The 21,107-nt window shown below is 31.8% G+C and overlaps 1 protein-coding gene across 2 annotated transcripts in view; it reads left to right on the top strand.

Annotated features, from left to right (window-relative positions):
- Nucleotides 1-21,107, top strand: part of LOC127698770 (uncharacterized) — a 52,536-nt gene that overhangs the window by 13,762 nt on the left and 17,667 nt on the right. For both annotated transcript variants that reach the window (XM_052202445.1, XM_052202440.1), the window contains exons 3-9: nucleotides 363-629; nucleotides 2,068-2,191; nucleotides 3,260-3,471; nucleotides 11,963-12,108; nucleotides 12,755-12,899; nucleotides 13,622-13,716; nucleotides 15,970-16,195. In XM_052202445.1, coding sequence (XP_052058405.1) covers nucleotides 363-629; nucleotides 2,068-2,191; nucleotides 3,260-3,471; nucleotides 11,963-12,108; nucleotides 12,755-12,899; nucleotides 13,622-13,716; nucleotides 15,970-16,195 — 1,215 coding nt within the window. The remainder of the gene's footprint in view (nucleotides 1-362; nucleotides 630-2,067; nucleotides 2,192-3,259; nucleotides 3,472-11,962; nucleotides 12,109-12,754; nucleotides 12,900-13,621; nucleotides 13,717-15,969; nucleotides 16,196-21,107) is intronic.

The following is a 21,107-nucleotide window of genomic DNA, read 5'->3' as shown; positions in this document are numbered from 1 at the left end:
CAAAATATCTATGAATATTATATATCTCCCCAAAAGAGGCATGGTTTGTGAAACAGCTGTATTTACAAAGTGCAACCTTTAACCTCCTCTAATAAAGTACAATATTTAGATAATGTATGCAAAAAGTCTTTTACAATAAAATCAAATTTAATTTGGGTTTCCATTTAATTTGAGAACTTCAAATCTGCTGGACCAATCCTTATAAAGTTGAACATAATGTTTTTGGACACAAAAAGAAGAGTGGTATTGCTTCAGACTGTTCTTACCTTACCAATTCGCAAGAACCAATTTGCAAATAGTCATCAGAACTTACATATAAAACAATGTACAGTATGGCTAATTTCTCCCATTTTTTTTTTCAGATTGGGATATTTGTAATGTTTATATTTTCAAAGACGAAGTTTTGAATATGACTTGCACTTTAAGGGACAAAGGCATCAACTCATCAGATTTATATGTTACTTATGGGAAAGGAACTGAAGTATCAAAAAATGAAATGGTGGTAATTAATAACTCTTCATTGAGACTGACAAAACATATGAATTCCATGGAACAGGTTGGACATTCAAAATTTGTCTGTATGAACGGCAATAAAACAATAGTAGATACAACAGATGTTACAGTTGATTGTAAGTAAAATGTTCAATATATTGTTTACATGGTTAATTGAGTGATACCATTAACTTAGGAAATTTTGCTATTTTATTTCAGTATTTTGATCTTTTATGTCTGTTAGAATTATTCAGATAACCTTGTGTTTTAAAAAACTGCTTTTTGAACATGAAATTAAAAAATTATGATAGAAAAAATTAATAAAAATTGCTTCAATTTAGTTTCACATCAATTAAATACTGAAATAGCCAAATTACCCGATATATCACTTCAAGAAAGCTATTTTTCAAAGTTTTCTATATTATTATTATCCTCTTTTGTAAATCAGTTACAGCTTGATGCTTGTCCCTTCAAAGGGCAAACACATCCAATGTAAAAATGTCAGCTGGTAGGGGACATTGAACTGCATAGACAATAAATACCATCATAATGCTTGTTCATATTTATAGTGATCTGGACAGAGAAATGGAGCATCACCATACAATGTAGCTTTTCCAGCTTTTCAGACATAACATTTGTCCCCATTTGCTTGTTTGAATCTATGGTTACATGTAATGCTCATATATTTCATGCTTACATGTACATGAATTATATTTTACTTAATGAGTTTGATTTCATTCCGGTTTAAAAGTAGGAAGGTAACCTACATATTTTATTATGGATTGAGATATTCCTGTCACATTGACAAATCTAGAATATAACTGACTACTGTGGATTCATTATTATTCGTTGGATACCAATTTTCGTGGATTTCGTGGGTACAGATGAACCATGAAATTAAATTTTCAATGAATAACAAATTTTCTATAGGCTTGTATGCAGACTTCGGCAAAACCATGAATTTAAATATCCATGAACATGTAAGTTTTCCTTAATCCAAGAAAAATGGTATCCCTGAAAATAAATGAATTCACAGCATTTAATTTAAAGGTTAAGATACACTAAGTTTTATTAATGCCTTCATTTGTCATAATCCTTTTCTTCTAGAAAATGATATTAACACTTCTAACATTTAGTACCTCAGAAGCCCTTTTCTGGATTCACATTTATCAGGAACACTCAATCCCATATATTTAAAAGCAAGAGATGTATATATACTTTAACTGCTCCTCATCATCCCCCATCAATGTAGTAGCTTTTGCCTATCAAGTTAAAATTAATTTTAAGACTATTGAGCAAAATCTATGCTACAGACAGTTTCATATACTTGTACTTGTGATAAACATGTAAATAAAAATTCTAAATTAATCGGAAGCTGAAAACTTTTATCTGTTAAAAGGTTTTCAGGAGGAGTCATGTGCATGTTAAAACGAAGGCCCAAAATCACTAAATCCATTAAAAAAATAACATTTTAATTTGCTCTTATCCACAGACAAGTTATTCATAACATGTCAATCAGCATGAAATTATGAGATCTAATATTAATTGATTTGACTCATAATGTTGTATTTTCAGACCCTCCATCTCCTATTGAGAATTTTAGTTGTATCATATATAACTGGGACAAAGGAATGAATTGTACCTGGGATCTTGGAGTTAAATATTACAACAAGTTAACTATTACAGTTTCCTTGCTCATGTAAGTATATCAAGGATATATTTTTTTTCTTAAAACTGCACACATTTTGTACCTGTATTCATTAAATTTTTGAAATATACATACTATTCTGACAATTAATTGGTTTGCCAAAATAGGACTGTATATTAATGTGATGTAGAAATAAATACGTCAGAATGAGTTCATCGAGAAAATAAGTTAATACTGAGCACTACGGTATATGAGCTATACAGAAATGGAATATGTTTTTACTGTGACTTGACTGTTAGTGTTGCTCTCCACCTATTGCAACTTATTCAAATTTCTGACCAAATTGCAATTTGTTTTATAAAACCAAACTGCTCAACTGGTCAGAAATTTGAACAAACTGCTGTAGAAAACCACAGTAAAGTCGTGAAAGTGCAAGGTGATAAAATAAAGCATACTTACAATCCCATTAGACTTTAATTCCACTTCAATGTTATTATAAAAAATCAGTCTAACATTTTGTATAGAAATTTTAATGTTATTGTCATGCTAAAGGTGATAGGTAGTAATTTTGAATTGCTATAAAAATGTCCAAACTAAACTTTCATACAATTTTCTTTCGAAAAGTCTTTTATATTCATAAGAATCAGACATCATTTGAATTAAAACACTTTATATTCAGTAAAATATATGTGAAATTACAATACGTTGTTAATAAGTTTCCAAGGGAGATATCCTAAAACATTATTCTTTTGAATATAGAAGACTTTTCGAAAGAAAAATTTATTATCTCCCATGGAAACTTCCTGACAACGTGTTGTAATTTCACATATATTTTACTGAATATAAGATTTTCGAAATACTAAGGATTTTCAAACCCTGGAATAGATTACCTTATCTTTATTTGGCAAAACATTAGAAGTTTTGATTTCTCAATGATGTTCAACTTTGTACTTTATTTGGCCTTTTTAACGTTTTTTATTCGATTGCACTGATGAGTCTTTGACACGAATCTGGCATACAAAATTTTTATCCTGGATCTATGGTGAGTTTATTGATAGAAATAGTATTTTTACACATAGGTACATGTGAGAGCACTGGTATACTTTATTTTACTTATAGGAAGAGTGGCGATATTACTAGACAGTACAATCCTGCTTGTGACCGAGATAAAAATGAAAATATTGTTTGTAACTACACATGGAACCAAACTGACCATGTAACGTTTGATAGAAGTTTTCTGAACTTCACTGTTAATGTTACAAATACTTGTTGTACCAAAGTTCCTGTTGCCAAGCAAACCGAAAATTTAATCATCATTCAAAAAGAAAATGGTAAAAATTTATCGCAGCATGTGTTTATATCAGCTTTTTCTTATTTTTTTTGCACATTTATAGCCAGCATGATGTTTAGGATAGTATCTATTGTTGCTTCTCTTGCATAGTTTATTAGGAACATTGGCGAATAAAACTTTTTTTCTTGTTGCAAACTTCTGAAATGCATGCCTGTCAACCTCTGAAGCTGAAAATACAGGTCATACCCTGCATTGAAGAAGAAATTGTCAGGTCATAACGCGTACAAACTTTTTCGGTCCAATTTTAGTATTGAGAGTTTTTTTTATATACTTTTAACATATACATGTACCACTGAGTTTCCTAAAAATAATCACTTTTGTATTTGTTAAGTATATAAATATTTATCATTAATTAAATATCTTTCTAAAGCAATGCCCTTTTATTGTTTTATTCACACTAGTTTACTTCTTTTTACTAATGAATGTCATAAACCCCAGCTATACATGTAATTAGAAATCAATTATAGCTAATGTGCTCCTATACGCAGGAGGAAGATAAATAGAAAGAAGTAAGTGTGTTTCCTTTGAGTGTAATATCTAGAGCATATGGATATGATTTAAAGCTTTTACGTTTAAGTGATAACAAAATTATTCTCTCTAACAGAAATGTATTAAAAGGTTCAAATTGTTTTAAAATGATTTTTACAGGATATTAAATATTTGCAAACGGCAAATCTTTTAATCAAGACATAGAATTGTATGTCAAGCTTGACTGGCTTCAACTTTCTGTGGTACAATTAACAAACAATCCTTGAATTGATACTTTTCAATCAAATGTAATGGTTTGATAGCTGTCATTGGCACGGTAAATAATTTCAAATGTTTACCTTTTCAAATGAAAAATGCAGAGAAAGCTGAAAGTATATTTGACTTCTAAATACCGGAAACAATACCGGTCAGAAATACGGGTGAAAACAGGTAATTTTCTGAAATCCCGGGTTATTTGAATACCCAGCGGGTATTTAAAAAATCCTGTGTGAAGGGGGAAATACTTGGTTGTGCCCCGCAGAATACGGGTCAGTTGACAGCTATGGAAATGATGAAAAGTGGTTTATTTTAGCAATGGTTTACTTTTTGTGATTTCTAATTCTTAGCCTGTTAGTGAGATTTTATTTTCATGTTATCTCCATGGTTCTAATAATCAGTAAAGGTTCATGAAAGGACATTTTTTCTTGGAATTTTTTTTTTCTCTTTGGTGAAACTAGCAAAAATAAACCACTTACGAAAATATTCCACTTAGTTACAGTAATTTAGCTTAGAATTCAGACAAACTTAAGGTATTGTAGACTGGTGTTTTTTCAAAGACATTTTGATTTTCAGTGCTAGATTTTTATATGGCCGCAAAAAATTTTTTGGGATCGTATAATGGTATGATGTCGTCGTCCGAAGACACATTGGTTTCCGGGCAATAACTTTAGTTTAAGTGAATGGATCTCTATGAAATTTTTAAGAAGGTTCAATACCACAAAAGGAAGGTTGGGATTGATTTTGGGGATGATGGTCCCAACCGTTTAGGAATTAGGGGCCCAAAAAGGGGCCAAAAACAAGCATTTTTCTAGTTTCAGGATAATAACTTGTGTAAAAGTATTTCGATTGCTCTGAAATTGTACCACAATGTTTAATTCATTTTAGGAGTTATGGGGCCAACAGTTTAGGAATTAAGGGCCAAAAAGGGGCCAAAAACAAGCATTTTTCTAGTTTCCAGACAATAACTTGTGTGTAAGTGTATGGATCTCTCTGACATTGTACAACAAGGTTCCATATAACAAAGGGAAGGCTGGGATTGAGTTTGGGGTTAATTTTTCCAAACATGATGGTATTATGGACCAAAAAAGGGCCAAAAACAAGCATTTTTCTAGTTTCCAGACAATAACTTGTGTGTAAGTGTATGGATCTCTCTGAAACTGTACTACAAGGTTCCATACTACAAAGGAAAGGCTGGGATTGAGTTTTGGGGTTATTGCTCCAAGGGGGGTTTCAAAAAGGGGGGGGGGGGGGGATTTTTTTCCCAATTTTTTTAAGGGATTAATATTTTTTTTTAAAAATTTTAAAAATTTCGAATTTTTGAAAAGTTTCAAGAAGAAATCTTCAATTGCACAGTATTGCGCAATGGATTTATAAGATCTTTGACCACATTTATTTTGTGTCAGAAACCTACATTATGTCAAAAATTTGATCACAATCCAAATTCAGACGTATCAAGCTTGAATATTGTGTCCAAATTTGCCCCAACTGTTCAGGGTTCGACCTCTGCGGTCGTATCAGGCTGCGCTCAGCAAAGCATTTTATTAGTGAATACTTCAAACCAAAAACCTTATACAGAAAATTGAATATGTACGATCTGTATCTCAAGCCATGCAGATTTACTTCCTGATCTGTTTTCTGATAAGAGTCTTACTGTAACACAATGCATAGTGGATGAGATCAATCCTTGATTAGGCTGTATTGTGCTACTTATCAATGGTATATTAGCCATTTACAGTCATACACTCACACCTTTTTTTGGATCAGGACATGTCATATACAATTTTTATGCTCCCCATAAAAGTTGTCCATGGCATATACCTCACCTTGTCTGTTTATTGATACATTTGTCCATCCCTGTAACCGACACGGAGGCATTCAGGAAGATAGCTTGAGTTTCCCTTGATTGATTGATAGGAAACTTATACAGATTGAAAACTGTGTCAGGGAAAGAGTTCTGTTGATTTTTCCATGGTCACTATTACTACATTTAAGGAAACTTTTGACAATATTTTTATTCCAGATGGTAATTTGAGTTTCTTTTATTGATTTAAAATGAAACTTGTATAGATTGAAGATATAATAAGGGAAGAATCCTCTCAATTTTGTAGTTAAGAGGTAAAATTGACTGCTGCTAAAAAATGACATGATATGTGTGATTTCTTGAGGTACACTTTGTATGCCTACAATAGTAGGAGGCATTATATAATTCTGGTCTGTGAGTCTATCCTGTACCAGGTAAAAGTTTGTGGTTATGGTAGTATACAATGAAGTTGTGTTCAAATCAAGATGTGGTATGATTGTCATTGAGACAACTCTACACCAGAGACCAAATAATGTAGAGATTAACAACTATAGGTCACCGTAAGGCCTTCAACAATTAATGAACATAACACATACCACATTGTAAGATATAAAAGGCCATGAAAAGATAAATGTAAAACAGTTCAAACAAGAAAACTAAAAGCCTGATTTATGTACAAATAAATAAACAAACAAAAATGTGATATACAGCAACAAATGACAACCGCTGAATTACAGGCTCCTGACTTGGGGACAGACACATACATAATATCGGGAGGTTAAACATGTTTACTGGTGCCAAACCCTCCCCCTAACCTGGGACAGTGGTGTAACAGGATAACATCAGAACGACTATAGAATCAGTTAAAAAGGGCTTAACTCATCAGATCGATGTTCATTGTGGGTGAACTTATAAAATTATATGTCTAATTGCAATTTTTACACTGATTTCACAGTCCAATGAACTATGACATGATAGTGTGGGCAGGACATTGTGTTCTATGGACAAAATAATTAAATTATTTTTTTTAAATAAAATGTAAACAAGTGCTTATAAGTAAGAAAGGAAAGCAGCCTATTAATTTTAAGGTCAGTTGGTTGAAAGTGATTATGAAATATTTCTGATATCTATTACTGTATTATAATTAGAAATGGGAGAGATCACATATCATACAAATTTCCTCTCACATGATGTTTGTGAGTTATTGAAACACAATCCAATTACAATGTCACTTGACTTTAATTTATTACTAAGTGTTTAAAGTGATTTGATCCTGAAATCTGAAGGAATTCTCTTGAATAAAAGGATGTCAGAGATCAAATGATAGCTGGAAATTTACTTGAAATTTAATAAAGGCCAAATTAAAAATGAAAGTATCTTTGTTGTCCTGAAATTTAAAAATGAGAACATGTTTGAAAAGGGTTGATGATATTTGACATTTACAGTCTTTCTGATAGCTGGAATAGTGTCTGAATTGTACAATGAAATTTTGATTTGATTTGATTTAAATAATACATTGTTATTGTAATTTTTCATTGAATAATTTTGTAAATGTACTCAAACTAAAGATGCAGCTACCTCAGTCAAAGTTTATCTTGAGAGTTTTGTTTATGGCTATTTGATATGTATAATAGTGGATATTGTGTATGTCAAGAAGACAGCAATCCATTGATACAACACAACTGAAAAATAAAACAATTTAAGAGATTTTCATTCAGCAAATGTTTTTTTGTCGTTGTCTTTAGTGACCTATTTAGGATAATATTGGAAATCTTTGAAGCTTGCTCTGTTCTTAATCATTACTGCCATTAGTATTGTTTTATGAAGCATTATTAGAAAAAAATATATGTATTCACGGCTTTAAAATAGTATTTCTAATTTGTATACTCGGCATGAACTAATATTTGCACATTGTTGGAATCAAATTCAATCGCACAAAAAGATTTTATTTCAGCATATATATAAAAGGAAAATTATATACATCATGCAGAAATCCTTAGTTTGTATATGGTATACCATTATACATTTTTTATTTTGGTTGAATTACTTCAAATCATAATCAGAGCATTTTAAAGAACTAAAGCTGTTATAACATTAACCATCCATGTACATGTGTTCACCAGATTTCTTGCAACTGTGCAATTTGATTTAAATTTTATCAAGGGCTATATATATATATATAAGAAATTGTTAAACCCAAAATAAGTCAGGTGAATCAGTTTGATACAAGTGCATAACCTTAATCACTTATATTAATTTGAACTAGTTAAAGGGGCACTAGCTACGAGATATATAAAAAATTTAAAATATGATTTTTTTTGTTTAATCATTAATGAAAGAAAAATAGTGAAATAATAATTCGCTTTTAGCAGCAAATATGGTTCAATTTTGTAAAGAACTAAAGCTGTTATAACATTAACCATAGATATAATAGCCATAGATAAAGTACTGAACCCACATCAAAAGCAGATGATATTTGCCGAAATTTTATCACCCTCTTTTTATATACATGTCACACTTTGTGTTAATTAGCCTTTATTGGCAATTGCTGTCGATTAATAATAAATGGTGAACCGGGAGAGTAATATGTCATTCTTCAGTAGTTATCGTAATCTTTCGGTACATCATTTACATGGTAGTTCCTGAAAGTGGAATTTTATTATAAAGCAATGCGAGAAAGAAAAAAGAAGGAGATACATACGTACAAATGACACTTAACACCTTACCTCTTTGTATTAATACAAGACTACTTGAGTGTAAAACTATTTTGTTAAAAATAGGTTATTTGATACAGTTTTATTTTGTATATACTTTTCATTATACAAGGTGTGATTCCTCGTCATTTTGTTTGGAATGTTTATATACGTGCTTAAAATGCAAGTAAAGATGACCGATATTTACATGGTTCCTATTAGTCCTGAATATGCATCAAATATTTGCCACTGAATGTTGTGAATCAATGATCATGTCATCAATCACTGTAATTGAAAATACACAAAACTGGGTTCATACCAAACCAAAGAAGTGATATAAATAAAGTACACAAAAAGAACGTTGACAACTGAACAGGCAGACTTACAGAGGGATATATATAGCTTATTTATGGTATGAATAATACCTCTAGCACAATTGTAAGAAGGAAGGGAAAATAAACCATGAATGACACAGGACAAAACTCCTATATTTTAATTTTCTCATTGCCATTATAACGCTTAATATATATATTGTTTACTTCAAAAATGAAATCGACCATCAGAATATACCACCAGCTATTTAATTGCAAAACAAGCACGAAAAATGGTAAGCGGAAAGGTATATAGAAGAAAAAAATTCAGAAACATGTGCCTGTGCTATTTCCCAATTATTTATTGTATTTTAGTAATGTCCACCACATACGTTTTCTTCACCAACGTTGAAAAGATTGAAATATGCGATGTTAAGATTTGAATAAGAGGAACTACATGGCAAAATATAGAAGAAGATATATTAAAAGATGTTGATAAATGTTTTACTGATATATTAAAAACAACATTATATATACACAAATAAAATATTTGCAAATTATTTTTTTGATGTCAAGTCTGAGTTTTTGTTTTATACCCTCTTCCACTGTAAATTTAAGCTGAAACTCAGTAAGAATAAATTTTTGACATGACAATGATATCACTGATTTGAGATTTAAACAAATAACATTCAATAAAATCAAGTGACATGGAAATTTCTATTGTAAGTATATTTAAGCAACTAGCTCAAGCTTTTATAATCCACAGTGCAGACATTTAATAAGTTTATAATGTATTCCTTTTTTATACGCCCGTTTACGGGACGTATTATGGTATACCGTTGTCCGTCTGTCCGTCCGTCCGTCTGTCCGTCTGTCCGTCCGTCTGTCCGTCGTCAACATGTCGGACATTAACTCAAAATTGCTTAAACCAATTTGCATAAAACTTTGGTGAATTGTTTATATCTATTGACGTGAGCTCCCTTTCGTTTTTTATAAAATTTAGATTTTACGTTTCCGAGTTATGGGGTTTTATTCATTAAAAAAAGGGGGATTTTCCAGTTTTCGGACAATAAGTCAAGAATGCTTTCACCAACTTGCAAGAAATTGTGGTGAATTGTTTATATCTATTGACATGAGCTCCCTTTTGATTTTTATAAATTTTAGATTTTACGTTTCCGAGTTACGGGGTTTTATTCATAAAAAAAGGGGGGACTTTCCAGTTATCATACAAAAACTCACAAATGCTTTCAGCAATTCTTATGAAACTTTGGTGAATTGTTTGTATGTATTGATGTAAGCTCCCTTTAGAATTTTATAAATTTTACATTTTACATTTCTGAGTTATGGGGTTTTATTCATTAAAAAGGGGTGATTTTCCAGTTTTCTGACAATAACTCAAAAATGCTGTCACTAATTCTCATGAAACTTTGGTGAATTGTTTATATCTATTGATGTAAGCTCCCTTTTTATTTTCATAAATTTCTAATATGACATTGAGAATTAATTATACTTTATTTGTTTATAGTCTGACAACAGATTTACTAAGTATTGCACAACAGCAAGAAATCTTTAATTGAACATAAATTCAATTCATATAACCAATTTCAAGTTCTTTGAATACATTTATTCAGACACCTATAATATGTCAAATATTTGATTACAATCCAAATTCAGACCTGAATCAAGCTTGAATATTGTGTCCATTTTTGCCCCAACTGTTCAGGGTTGGACCTCTGCGGGCGTATCTAGCTGCGCTCAGCGAAGCAGTTTATTTCTCTTTATTTTCAAAAACTTTGTGTTACCGTAACTACAGAAAGTTTCAACACTTGTAAGATCTTTTTTTTTTCTAAAAAAAATATTAATTTCTTCCTTCTGGCATAAAATAGGATTTCACTATTTTGAATCTCGATAAAATCTTTTTTCTTTAAATCGCCATAGAAAAATTCGACTTGGTTCGACCTCTTAACCACGGATATCATCAGTAAACGATATGTCTCCTCTTGTCAATCATACAGGTCTTATTTCCCTAGTGCAACCAATGCAAGTGCTATGACAATTTAATTTTATATACATGTTAAGTCCATTTTTCTATGATTTCTTTATTTTATTATTTAGACAACAGCATAACCTTCTCATTTGTGGACCGATTTTCTCCAAATAAATTACAATCCAAACAACTTTTACAATCAGAAGCTTCTTATTGCGTCCGCCTTCTGGCATATTTTTACTTGAGACAGGTAACACACATTAATTATTGGCTGATAAGACAAGTGCCCGATAATTTAAACATAAATATGATAAGTAATTAGTCTATTGGGAGGATATCGGCAAATATCATCTACATCACAGGCCACTACGTGCAGTGCCGTGCTTTTGATATTTCAAAGGAAACTACATGGGGCTTAGTGGGACATATTCTGATTACTTTATCTATGGCTGTTATATCTATGCATTAACCATCCATGTCTTCACCAGATTTCTTGCAACTGTGCAATTTGATTTAAATTTTATCAAGGCTATATATATATATATATTTAAATCACAGCCTTTATGTAACAGATTATAAAGGCTCTTTATGAGTCATTATCATATAATATTAAATATTAATTATTATAAACATTTTTTTTTTGTGCATACAATGCAGGCATTGAAATATTAAAGGTTTAACTGGTAACAAAGAAAAAACTCACTTTAAAGCATTCTGAAAAGTTTACATGTAGCATTTATTCTTTTGCATTTTATCACAAGACTTATTTGTCAGATGTACAAAATTGCATTTAAAAAACCAACAATTTTTGGGGCTATTTTAGTATATTTATTATAAATGATTCAATATGGAAAACTGGTAGCACAAAACATTTAATATTAATGATTGATATGAGAAATATAAGATACTAACAATGTATATGTGATTTTCAGTGAAACCTGATAAAGTACACAATGTTACAGTGGCTTCAGTAAAAAGTACCTGTGTTTCACTGAACTGGGATCACCGCAAGCAAAACAGAAGTAAATTATTCACTGTTAGAGCTACTACAAATGGCTCTTACTGGGATGATGCCCAGGTGAATATATTAACAATATGTATACTATTCAGTAGTGTATTTTGACAGTGTTTTAATTTCACAAAATAAAATAAAACCTAAAAATAAAACCTAAAAATAAAACCTCAAGAACAGGTTTTGTTTTTATGTTTTTTCTTTATCATAAACCGGATTCATGTACTGAGACTGAAGCAGATTTTCCTTCTTTTCTATTGATATATACTCTGGTGTGGATAAACCAAGTGATAATCAGCAAATTTTTAAGAAAGAACACAAAAAAGGGAATTGTTTTAAGATGCATATGTTTATGAGTTCAATTTCTTCATTCATAGAGATCTAGATGAAGCCCTTTTTTAATGGAAATAAACTGAACAACAAAGTACAACTGCGACTTTATACACAAAAACATGTAAATGTTAGTTGTTGAATTTATCACTTAACTAAAGTAGAAATGTTTCAAATTTTACATATTACTTTCTGTCGAACTCTGGATGAATTTTTTCATGCTCTTCATTGGCAATTTTGGTCTCAGCAGTTATCAATTTATCAAATATCTCTAATAGAAATCAAAATAAGGTACATAATGACCAATTGGTTAGAATTGTACTCTAAGATTTTGAGGACAAACACTCTAAGACAATTCATTCTTTATTTGTATAATTTCCAGCAGGAAGAAACACAAGATACCAGTTTAACTGTTTGTGACTTGAAGCCATACACAAGATATAATTTCTCCATTGAAACTAGACCAGGCAAAGATGTAGGCTATCCAGGTGATCCTGTTTACATCTCAGCCAATACTGATATGGATAGTAAGATGTATTTTAAGATAATGTGTAAAAACAACAGAGTCCTTAGCAGCATTCTCCACTCTTAGCATTGGGAGATATTTTGTTAGAAACCAACTGTTGATTAAATTCTTGTTAATGATTTCTCACAAAAAGTATCTGGTACATTACACTGGGACTTTCTAATCAAAACCATTAGAAAAACAGAAGTACAACTGTCAAATTGCGTGCATTTATTATTGCGATTTTTGAAGAATGGACATAAATGCAAGATTCTTTATTACGATTTCAGGAAATGCTGCATATAGATACATGTAACAGATATCAGAATGCGAGTTCTTATTATTGCTATACTAACCCAGCTGCATTATCTGCATTAATAAAAACATCACAATAATTTCTGAATTTTCATTACTTTATCACATTAATTATAAAACTTATCCAAACTTTTTAGTTCTATTCAATGCTAGGCATTGGTTGGAAAAGTCCAAAACCAGCTTATGGTACAGTGATGTCAGAGGAGCTAGCGGGAGTGTCAGTAACATATTACATATCATAACTTTAATTAATCCTAGCAGAAAAATGAAAACAAACATTGTTTAAAAAGAGAGAATATATCATGAAGATTTCAAATATGAATTATTGAAATTATGTGAAAACCAGGGGAATGAATGAAAAAAAGATACAGGTAAACATAAATGAGACAACACTTTAAACACTACAATCTGATATTTGTGTTATTTTAGAACCATCCAGACCACCTGAATTTGTGAACAGTGGCTATCAAGTGATGGATGAAGATTGCATCAATAATGCCCGCAGAATAACAGTTCTTTGGAAGGTATTTAGATTTAAAGAATAACAGTACTGTAGTTGAAGAGTTGCCACCGTCAATTGGCGATTTGATGGTCGCAAATGCAGTTTTACTGGCGACGCGTAGCAGAGATAGTAAAACAGAAATTTGCAACCGTCAAATCAAAATTGACGGTGGCAACTCTTCAACTACAGTACTGTTATTCCGATTCTAATGCAAAAAGAAACAATATGTTAGAGCTTGAAAAAATGTATAAATTTGAAATAAAATAAAATTCCACGAAACTTCATGAATGATTTTGACGCAAAGACGTCATGGCTAAACGTGACATCATACAAATGAAAACTTTCAAATTGAAGGTTATTATGTTACTTCTACAATTCAAATTTGGATAAAATCACATCAAAACGGCGATTTTGAGGTAGGTGTTGTTTTATTTTCGATAATTTTGTAATAATTGATAGTTGTTGATCCCAGCAATTCAAAATGGCGGGTCCCTCCTAAGTTACAACCTGGCAACTGTGGATTTGATGGTAACTTATAGCCAATGAAAAAAATTGTTACATAAAAATTGCATTAGAATCTTTATTTTAGCCAGATGTTAATGAAACTTTACATCATTGTAGAACACCACATTAGGATTTGCATAAAGGAATATAATCCTGGTCCAACATGGTAAAGGGGAGACAATCAAATTTATTTACCAGTATAATAATATTATTGCAGGGTTGGGGTATCCTTTTGTGAGTTCACTCACAGTTCTTACTAGTTTCATTTCTTATGATCTTCTACCAGAAACCACTTAACTACAGGACCTCACAAGGAATCCTGTTTCCTGTTGAATACCTAAAATCAAATATGGCTACCACCAAGAAAACTCATTTTGACATTGAACTGATGTGATTTACAGGTAGTCAGCTTATTTTCCAGAACATTCTTTGATATGTACTTTGCTTTACCCATGTTTTTGCAAATTTGAAGCTCAGGAAGATGTCAAAATGAAAATTACTCTCTCAGTTCTCTTACCTTCAAGTAACAAGGACATGAAATTTCAGTCCGATATTTAATATATCAATATAACTCAGATGTATTTGTAGAACAAGTGTTGACAGATAAATACAGATTGATACTTTGGGATATTTCATGTTGGTCAGATTATTGTCCTTAGAGACATGACAGGATATTTCATGTTGGTCTGATTATTGTCCTTAGAGACATGACAGGATATTTCATGTTGGTCTGATTATTGTCCTTAGAGACATGACAGGATATTTCATGTTAGTCTGATTATTGTCCTTAGAGACATGACAGGATATTTCATGTTGGTCTGATTATTGTCCTTAGAGACATGATAGGATATTTCATGTTGGTCTGATTATTGTCCTTAGAGACATGACAGGATATTTCATGTTGGTCTGATTATTGTCCTTAGAGACATGACAGGATATTTCATGTTGGTCCGATTATTGTCCCTAGAGACATGACAGGATATTTCATGTTGGTCTGATTATTGTCCTTAGAGACATGACAGGATATTTCATGTTGATCTGATTATTGTCCTTAGAGACTTGACAATAGTGACAGCAACTGTAATTTCTGTGTAGCAATCGCATTATTCCTATCCCATGCATGGATATATTCTCATATCTGATATTGTATACACAAAAAAATTACATAAAACGTATAGAAAAGAGTTGGGTGTTTTGAAATACTTTTACTATGCTGATATATTCCTTAAGTCTACATCTGATTAAGGGGAGTCCACTGTATATGCTTTATCCTTAACTGCTTCATTGTCTTCAGAATTACTGTTAGCCAATGTCCAATGAGTGCTAATGCTCCATGGAAATGACAGGTTCTGTTAATATTATTAATGTGGCCTGAAGAGGAAAAAACACTGAATTGCATGAACATTTAAATTTGACCTCTGAAGGGCACAAATGATAAAATAAAAAGTTAATCTTAGGGGGATAATCAATGTTGTTTTTTAATGCTGTGTTTCTTTAAAGGGCTCTGTCTGTTAATCTGGAGAAGGACTATCGTAACGGGCATGTTCCTGTGTGTGTGTTTGTCAATCATAAATTATTTCCACGGTATTATACGCTATTGAACATTATATTACTGAGTGTATGATAGCACTGTATTGAACATTATATTACTGAGTGTATGATAGCACTGTATTGAACATTATATAACTGAGTGTATGATAGCACTGTATTGAACATTATATAACTGAGTGTATCATAGCACTGTATATAGAAAATATTTTTAATTTTTTAGGCTATAGCTGAAGAGTATCAGAATGGTCCTTTTCTTGGATATTATATATCAGCATCTAGTCCTAATGATGGTCTATTTAAAGAATATCATGCTAATAGTTCTGGTTCAGACCACCAGCAGCAGCCAATGGATATTCTATGTGACCAACCAATAACTATTACCATGAAGTCATGGGGCAAGGCAGGCTATTCTAATACATCAACTATCGTCATACCAAAGGCTAATTGTAAGTTATCTTATTTTAGTTGTGTACAGTAATTCTTATTTATTTTCTTTAGTATGAAGCATACATGTGATTCCCATATTTCTCACAACTTATCAGTGAAGTTTAAAAACTGGGGGCCTCATTGGCCGAGTGGTCTAAGTAGTGGAACTACTATAGCTTGTCAACACTGAGGTTGTGAGTTCAAATCTCGCAAGTGGCATGTGTGCTTGACTCCAATCTTAATTGAATTGGATTGTCAGTTTTACTATTGAAGGTTGGTGATTCTCTTTGGGCACTCCAGCTTCCTCCGCGAATAAAAACTGACAGCCACGAAATAGCACAATAGTGCTGAAAGTGGCGTTTAACACATATCAATCAATAATTAAAGAACTGTTGATGATGCCCATAATAGCAATAAAATATGACTGCTACTGATTAATAAGATAACAGGTCACTGTAGCAAATTAATTCCAGATAGGAGATTTAGGCTCTAAGGAGTGATTTTGGTAGTTTTGCCCCTTAAAGTCGCATCCTTTTTAGTATTAATAGTTCTTGTTTATTGCCTATCTAGATGTTACCCTGATCACTTTCTCTTTTACTTAATTCAAGCAAATTTAAACTAAAAGTAATGTCACTTTCTTTAGTACTAAAGAAAAATTTTAAAGTGATTCAACTTTTGTGTGTGCAGTCTAATTTTTTTTTACTGACAACAAATTCAAACATTTAATGTATTTTTAATGTGAATTAAATAAACTCAATTATTCTGATTTCTGCATTTATATTAAAATAAATTTTACCATTACAGGACAACTTTTATTGTTCTTCCATGCACACTCAAAAGATCTGGGGTGACATCTTATGGAATTCCCTGTATATTAAAGCCTTCTGTGTTTGTTTCTTCAATGAACTTTTTGTTAGACAGTTAGTGTAAGGTGACATTTGTGATGATTATATGCTGTGTTTGGACAATAGTTTTTACTGACATCTTTGTATATATTGTGATTGTTTATCTCTTTGCTTTTTTATCTATATCGCTCTGAATTCCAATCAATAAAATAATAAATAACTGATTAAATTCTATAGTTGATTTTATTGAAAACAATATGTTCTTACATTCTTTCATGACAGTTTAAAAAATTTTAAGTTATTCTACCCATTTCAAAGAGGAGACATATTGTTGCTATCATATCCTTGCATTTACAATAGCTTGTGAACATAGATAGTTGCTTTCAGATAAAAATGAAACAGGACACTGTTGCTGGTAGCTATGCATATTTGGCATAAGAAATATCTGCTTGAACATATTGAAGGTGTAGTGTTTAATGGGTTTTCTAGTTTTTACCTTCCTGTTCAATCTGTCAAACTTTCCGTTCATTTATTGCCACAAATTTTGATGGTTATTATATACCCCACTATGAAAGCGAGGGTAAACTGGTTTATATCTGTCATTTTGTACCATCTATCTGTTCCAATGAAATTTTTATGCCCCCACCATAGTGGAGGGGGCATTAAGCTTTACCCTTGTCCGTCCCTCCATCCGTTCGTACGTCCCAAAGTTGGTTTCTGTTCTCTAACTTAAGTTTTCCTTATTTAATGAAACTTATACACAATGCTTTTACCACAAAACACAGATCAAGTTTGAATTTTGGTTGCGTCACTTTAACCGTTCTAGAGTTATGCCCCTTTACAAATAGAAAATTTTCTGAATTTTTTTCGTTTCCGTTCTCTAACTTTAGTTTGCCTTAACCAATTGTTATGAAACTTATACACAATACTTACTACCACAAAATACAGATCAAATTTGAATTTTTATGGTGTTACTTTTTTCCGTTCTAGAGTTATGCCCCTGTACGAATGGAAAAATCGCTGAATTTGTTTTTGTTCTCTAACTTAAGTTTGCCTCAACCAAATTTTATGAAACTTATACACAATACTTATTACCACAAAACTCAGATCAAGTTCAAATTTGGGTAGGGTCACTTTTACTGTTCTTCAGTTATGTCCGTTTATAATATAATATGATATGCAAGCTTGGGCATCATCTGTGTCCCATGGACACATTCCACATTTATTTATTTGTTTGTTTATTTATCTGTCTGCACAACACACTTAGAAGGAAGAAGATAGAAGATACCAATAGGGCAGCCAAAATAAAAGAAAGACCAACAAAAAGACAAACAACAACTCACAGAACACTACACAGCAAACTAAAGATTGAGCTACAGGGTCCCTAGTGTAACTCAGTTGCTTCAGAAGGGTGAGAAGTCCACAAGTGGCAATAGTGGTGTTAACCATGTAAAAATCTGGTTTAGTGGCATTGGGTGTTGTCATATGAGGAAAGAAGCTTGGGATTGTGGCTGTGGCAAGCTAGTGAAACAAAGTACTGCACGAACAAATCCTTTGACATTTTACATATTGTTAGAGTTAATGATATTCAGGTTGAGTCCAGTTCTGGTGTGTGTGGCCTCAGTAGCTGAGTGATCAAAGTAGTTGAACTACTGTATCACTAACCTGTCAACGCTGAGGTTGGGAGTTCGATCCCGCACATGGCAGGTGTGCTCGACTCCAATCTTAATTGGCTTGGGTTTGTCTGTTTTCCTACCGGTACCACAGTCGTGGTTCCTTCGGTGCACTCCAGCTTCCTTCACCAATAAAAACAGACCACCAGGAAATAGCACAATAGTGCTGAAAGTGGCATTAAACACCAATTAATCAATCAATCAATCAATTCTGGTGTATTGGAAATTTACCATTCAAACTATCATTATATATCGCAAATAAAAAATAATTTTGACATTATGGTTCATGCCGTCAAACATTGCCTCAGACAAAGAAAATTTGTATATCCCTGCTGCAAAAGAGGATAATATTAGTTTACCTTTGTCTGTCCATCCCTTTGTCCATACGTCCATCTATTCATTTCAGATGTCTCATTTTCCCCAAGAAACTACAGGTCATAGCTTTTTTTGGTATATGGTACAAGCTTCCTCTGGGTATTACATATGTACAGTGTAACATGTTTTTAAATTCCTTCAGTTTTCTTCTTCCTGTTTGCCAAAACTAACATTTTTAAAGTTAAAATTCCATCACATATATGAAATACTTGTCACATTTTGTCAACTCAGTCTACATTTAGTTGGGGTAAATTAGCTCATAGAACATTATGTTAATTCATTTTTGGCATGCAAGTATTTTAATAAAATATTACTAGAAGATGCCCGCGAAATCGCGGTTCAATTGGGCAAGTGTTGAAACAAAGAGTTTTTATACGACCGCAAAAAAATTTTGTGGTCGTATATTGGTATGACGTTGGCGTCGTCGTCGTCGTCGTCCGAATACATATTGGTTTTCGCACTCTAACTTTAGTTTAAGTGAATGGATCTTTTTGAAATTTGACCATAAGGTTAAATACCATAAAAGGAAGGTTGGGATTGATTTTGGGGGTTATGGTACCAACAGTTAAGGAATTAGGGGCCAAAAAGGGGCCAAAAATGAGCATTTTCTAGTTTCCAGACAATAACTGTGGAACGGTGTATGGATCTCTCTGAAATAATACTACAAGTTTCCATACCACAAAGGGATGGTTAGGATTTGCTTTGGGGGGTTATGGCTCAAACCGTTTAGGAATTAGGGGCAAAAAAGGGGGAAAAACAAGGTTGTCCTGGTTAATGGACAAATACTTTAGTACAAAACATAATTTAAAGCAGTGTAAGGGAGATAAATCAAATACATCATTGAAATTATCTCCCTTACACTGCTTTTAAATTATGTATAAAGTAATGGTTAATGAACAATAAAGATAATCTAAAACAGTGTAAGGGAGGTAATCCAAATACAACGTTTTGGTTACTTCCCTTACACTGCTTTTAAATTATGTTTAAAGAAATGCATATTTATAAAGGAAGACCAGTAAAAATATCTGCAAATGTTTTCATCTTTTTTTTTTACAAAAAAATCCATATGAAAGATTTGACACTATATTTTTATTAATTCTATTATAAAATAGATTAAGTTAGCACTATGGTAAATTTAAATGGGTAATTATGGTTGCCAACTCCATTGGAAATTTGAATTGAGATTATGACCATATCTTGAGGGAAAGAATTTTTTTGGGGGAAAAAGGGGGGGGGGATTACCTCCCTTACACTGTTTTAGATTATCTTTATTGTTCAGAAATTAAAAAGAATTATTCTTCAAATATTATTTTTTTTTCAAATTTCAAATATTGAAAAATTTCAAGAAGTAATCTTTAATTGCACAGTATGGCGCATTAGATTTGTAAAATCTTTGATCACATTTATTTATTTGTTATGCCGAATCTAACAGTGTATTTAGATTTTTAATTTTGGGTCCAGTTTTCAAATTGGTCTACATTAATGTCCAAAGGGTCCAAAATTAAACTTTGTTTGATTTTAGCAAAAATTGAATATATGAGGTTCTTTGATATGCTGAATCTAAACATGTATTTAGATTTTTGATTTTTGGCCCAGTTTTCAAGTTGGTCCAAATTGGGGTCCAAAATTAAACTTTGTTTGATTTCAACAAAAATTGAATATATGGGGTTCTTTGATATGCTGAATCTAACCATGTATTTAGATTTTTTATTTGTGGACCCCGTTATCTAATTGGTTCATATTGAGGTCAAAAGGGTCCAAAATTAAACTTTGTTTGATTTCATCTAAAATTGAATTATTGGGGTTCTTTGATATTCCAAATCTAACCATGTATTTAGGTTTTTAATTTTGGGTCCTGTTTTTTAAATTGGTCTACATTGAGGTCCAAAGGGTCCAAAATTAAACTTAGTTTGATTTTAACAAAAATTGAATTCTTGGGGTTCTTTGATTTGCTGAATCTAAACATGTGTTTAGATTTTTTATTATGGGCCCAGTTTTCAAGTTGGTCCAAGATAGGGTCCAGTATTTAAACTTTGTTT

Source organism: Mytilus californianus, unplaced genomic scaffold (assembly GCF_021869535.1).
Source record: "Mytilus californianus isolate M0D057914Y unplaced genomic scaffold, xbMytCali1.0.p SCAF_1, whole genome shotgun sequence".
Classification (NCBI taxonomy): domain Eukaryota; kingdom Metazoa; phylum Mollusca; class Bivalvia; order Mytilida; family Mytilidae; genus Mytilus; species Mytilus californianus.
Note: the sequence above shows the minus strand (reverse complement) of the source record. Positions and strands in the feature narration are given on the sequence as shown.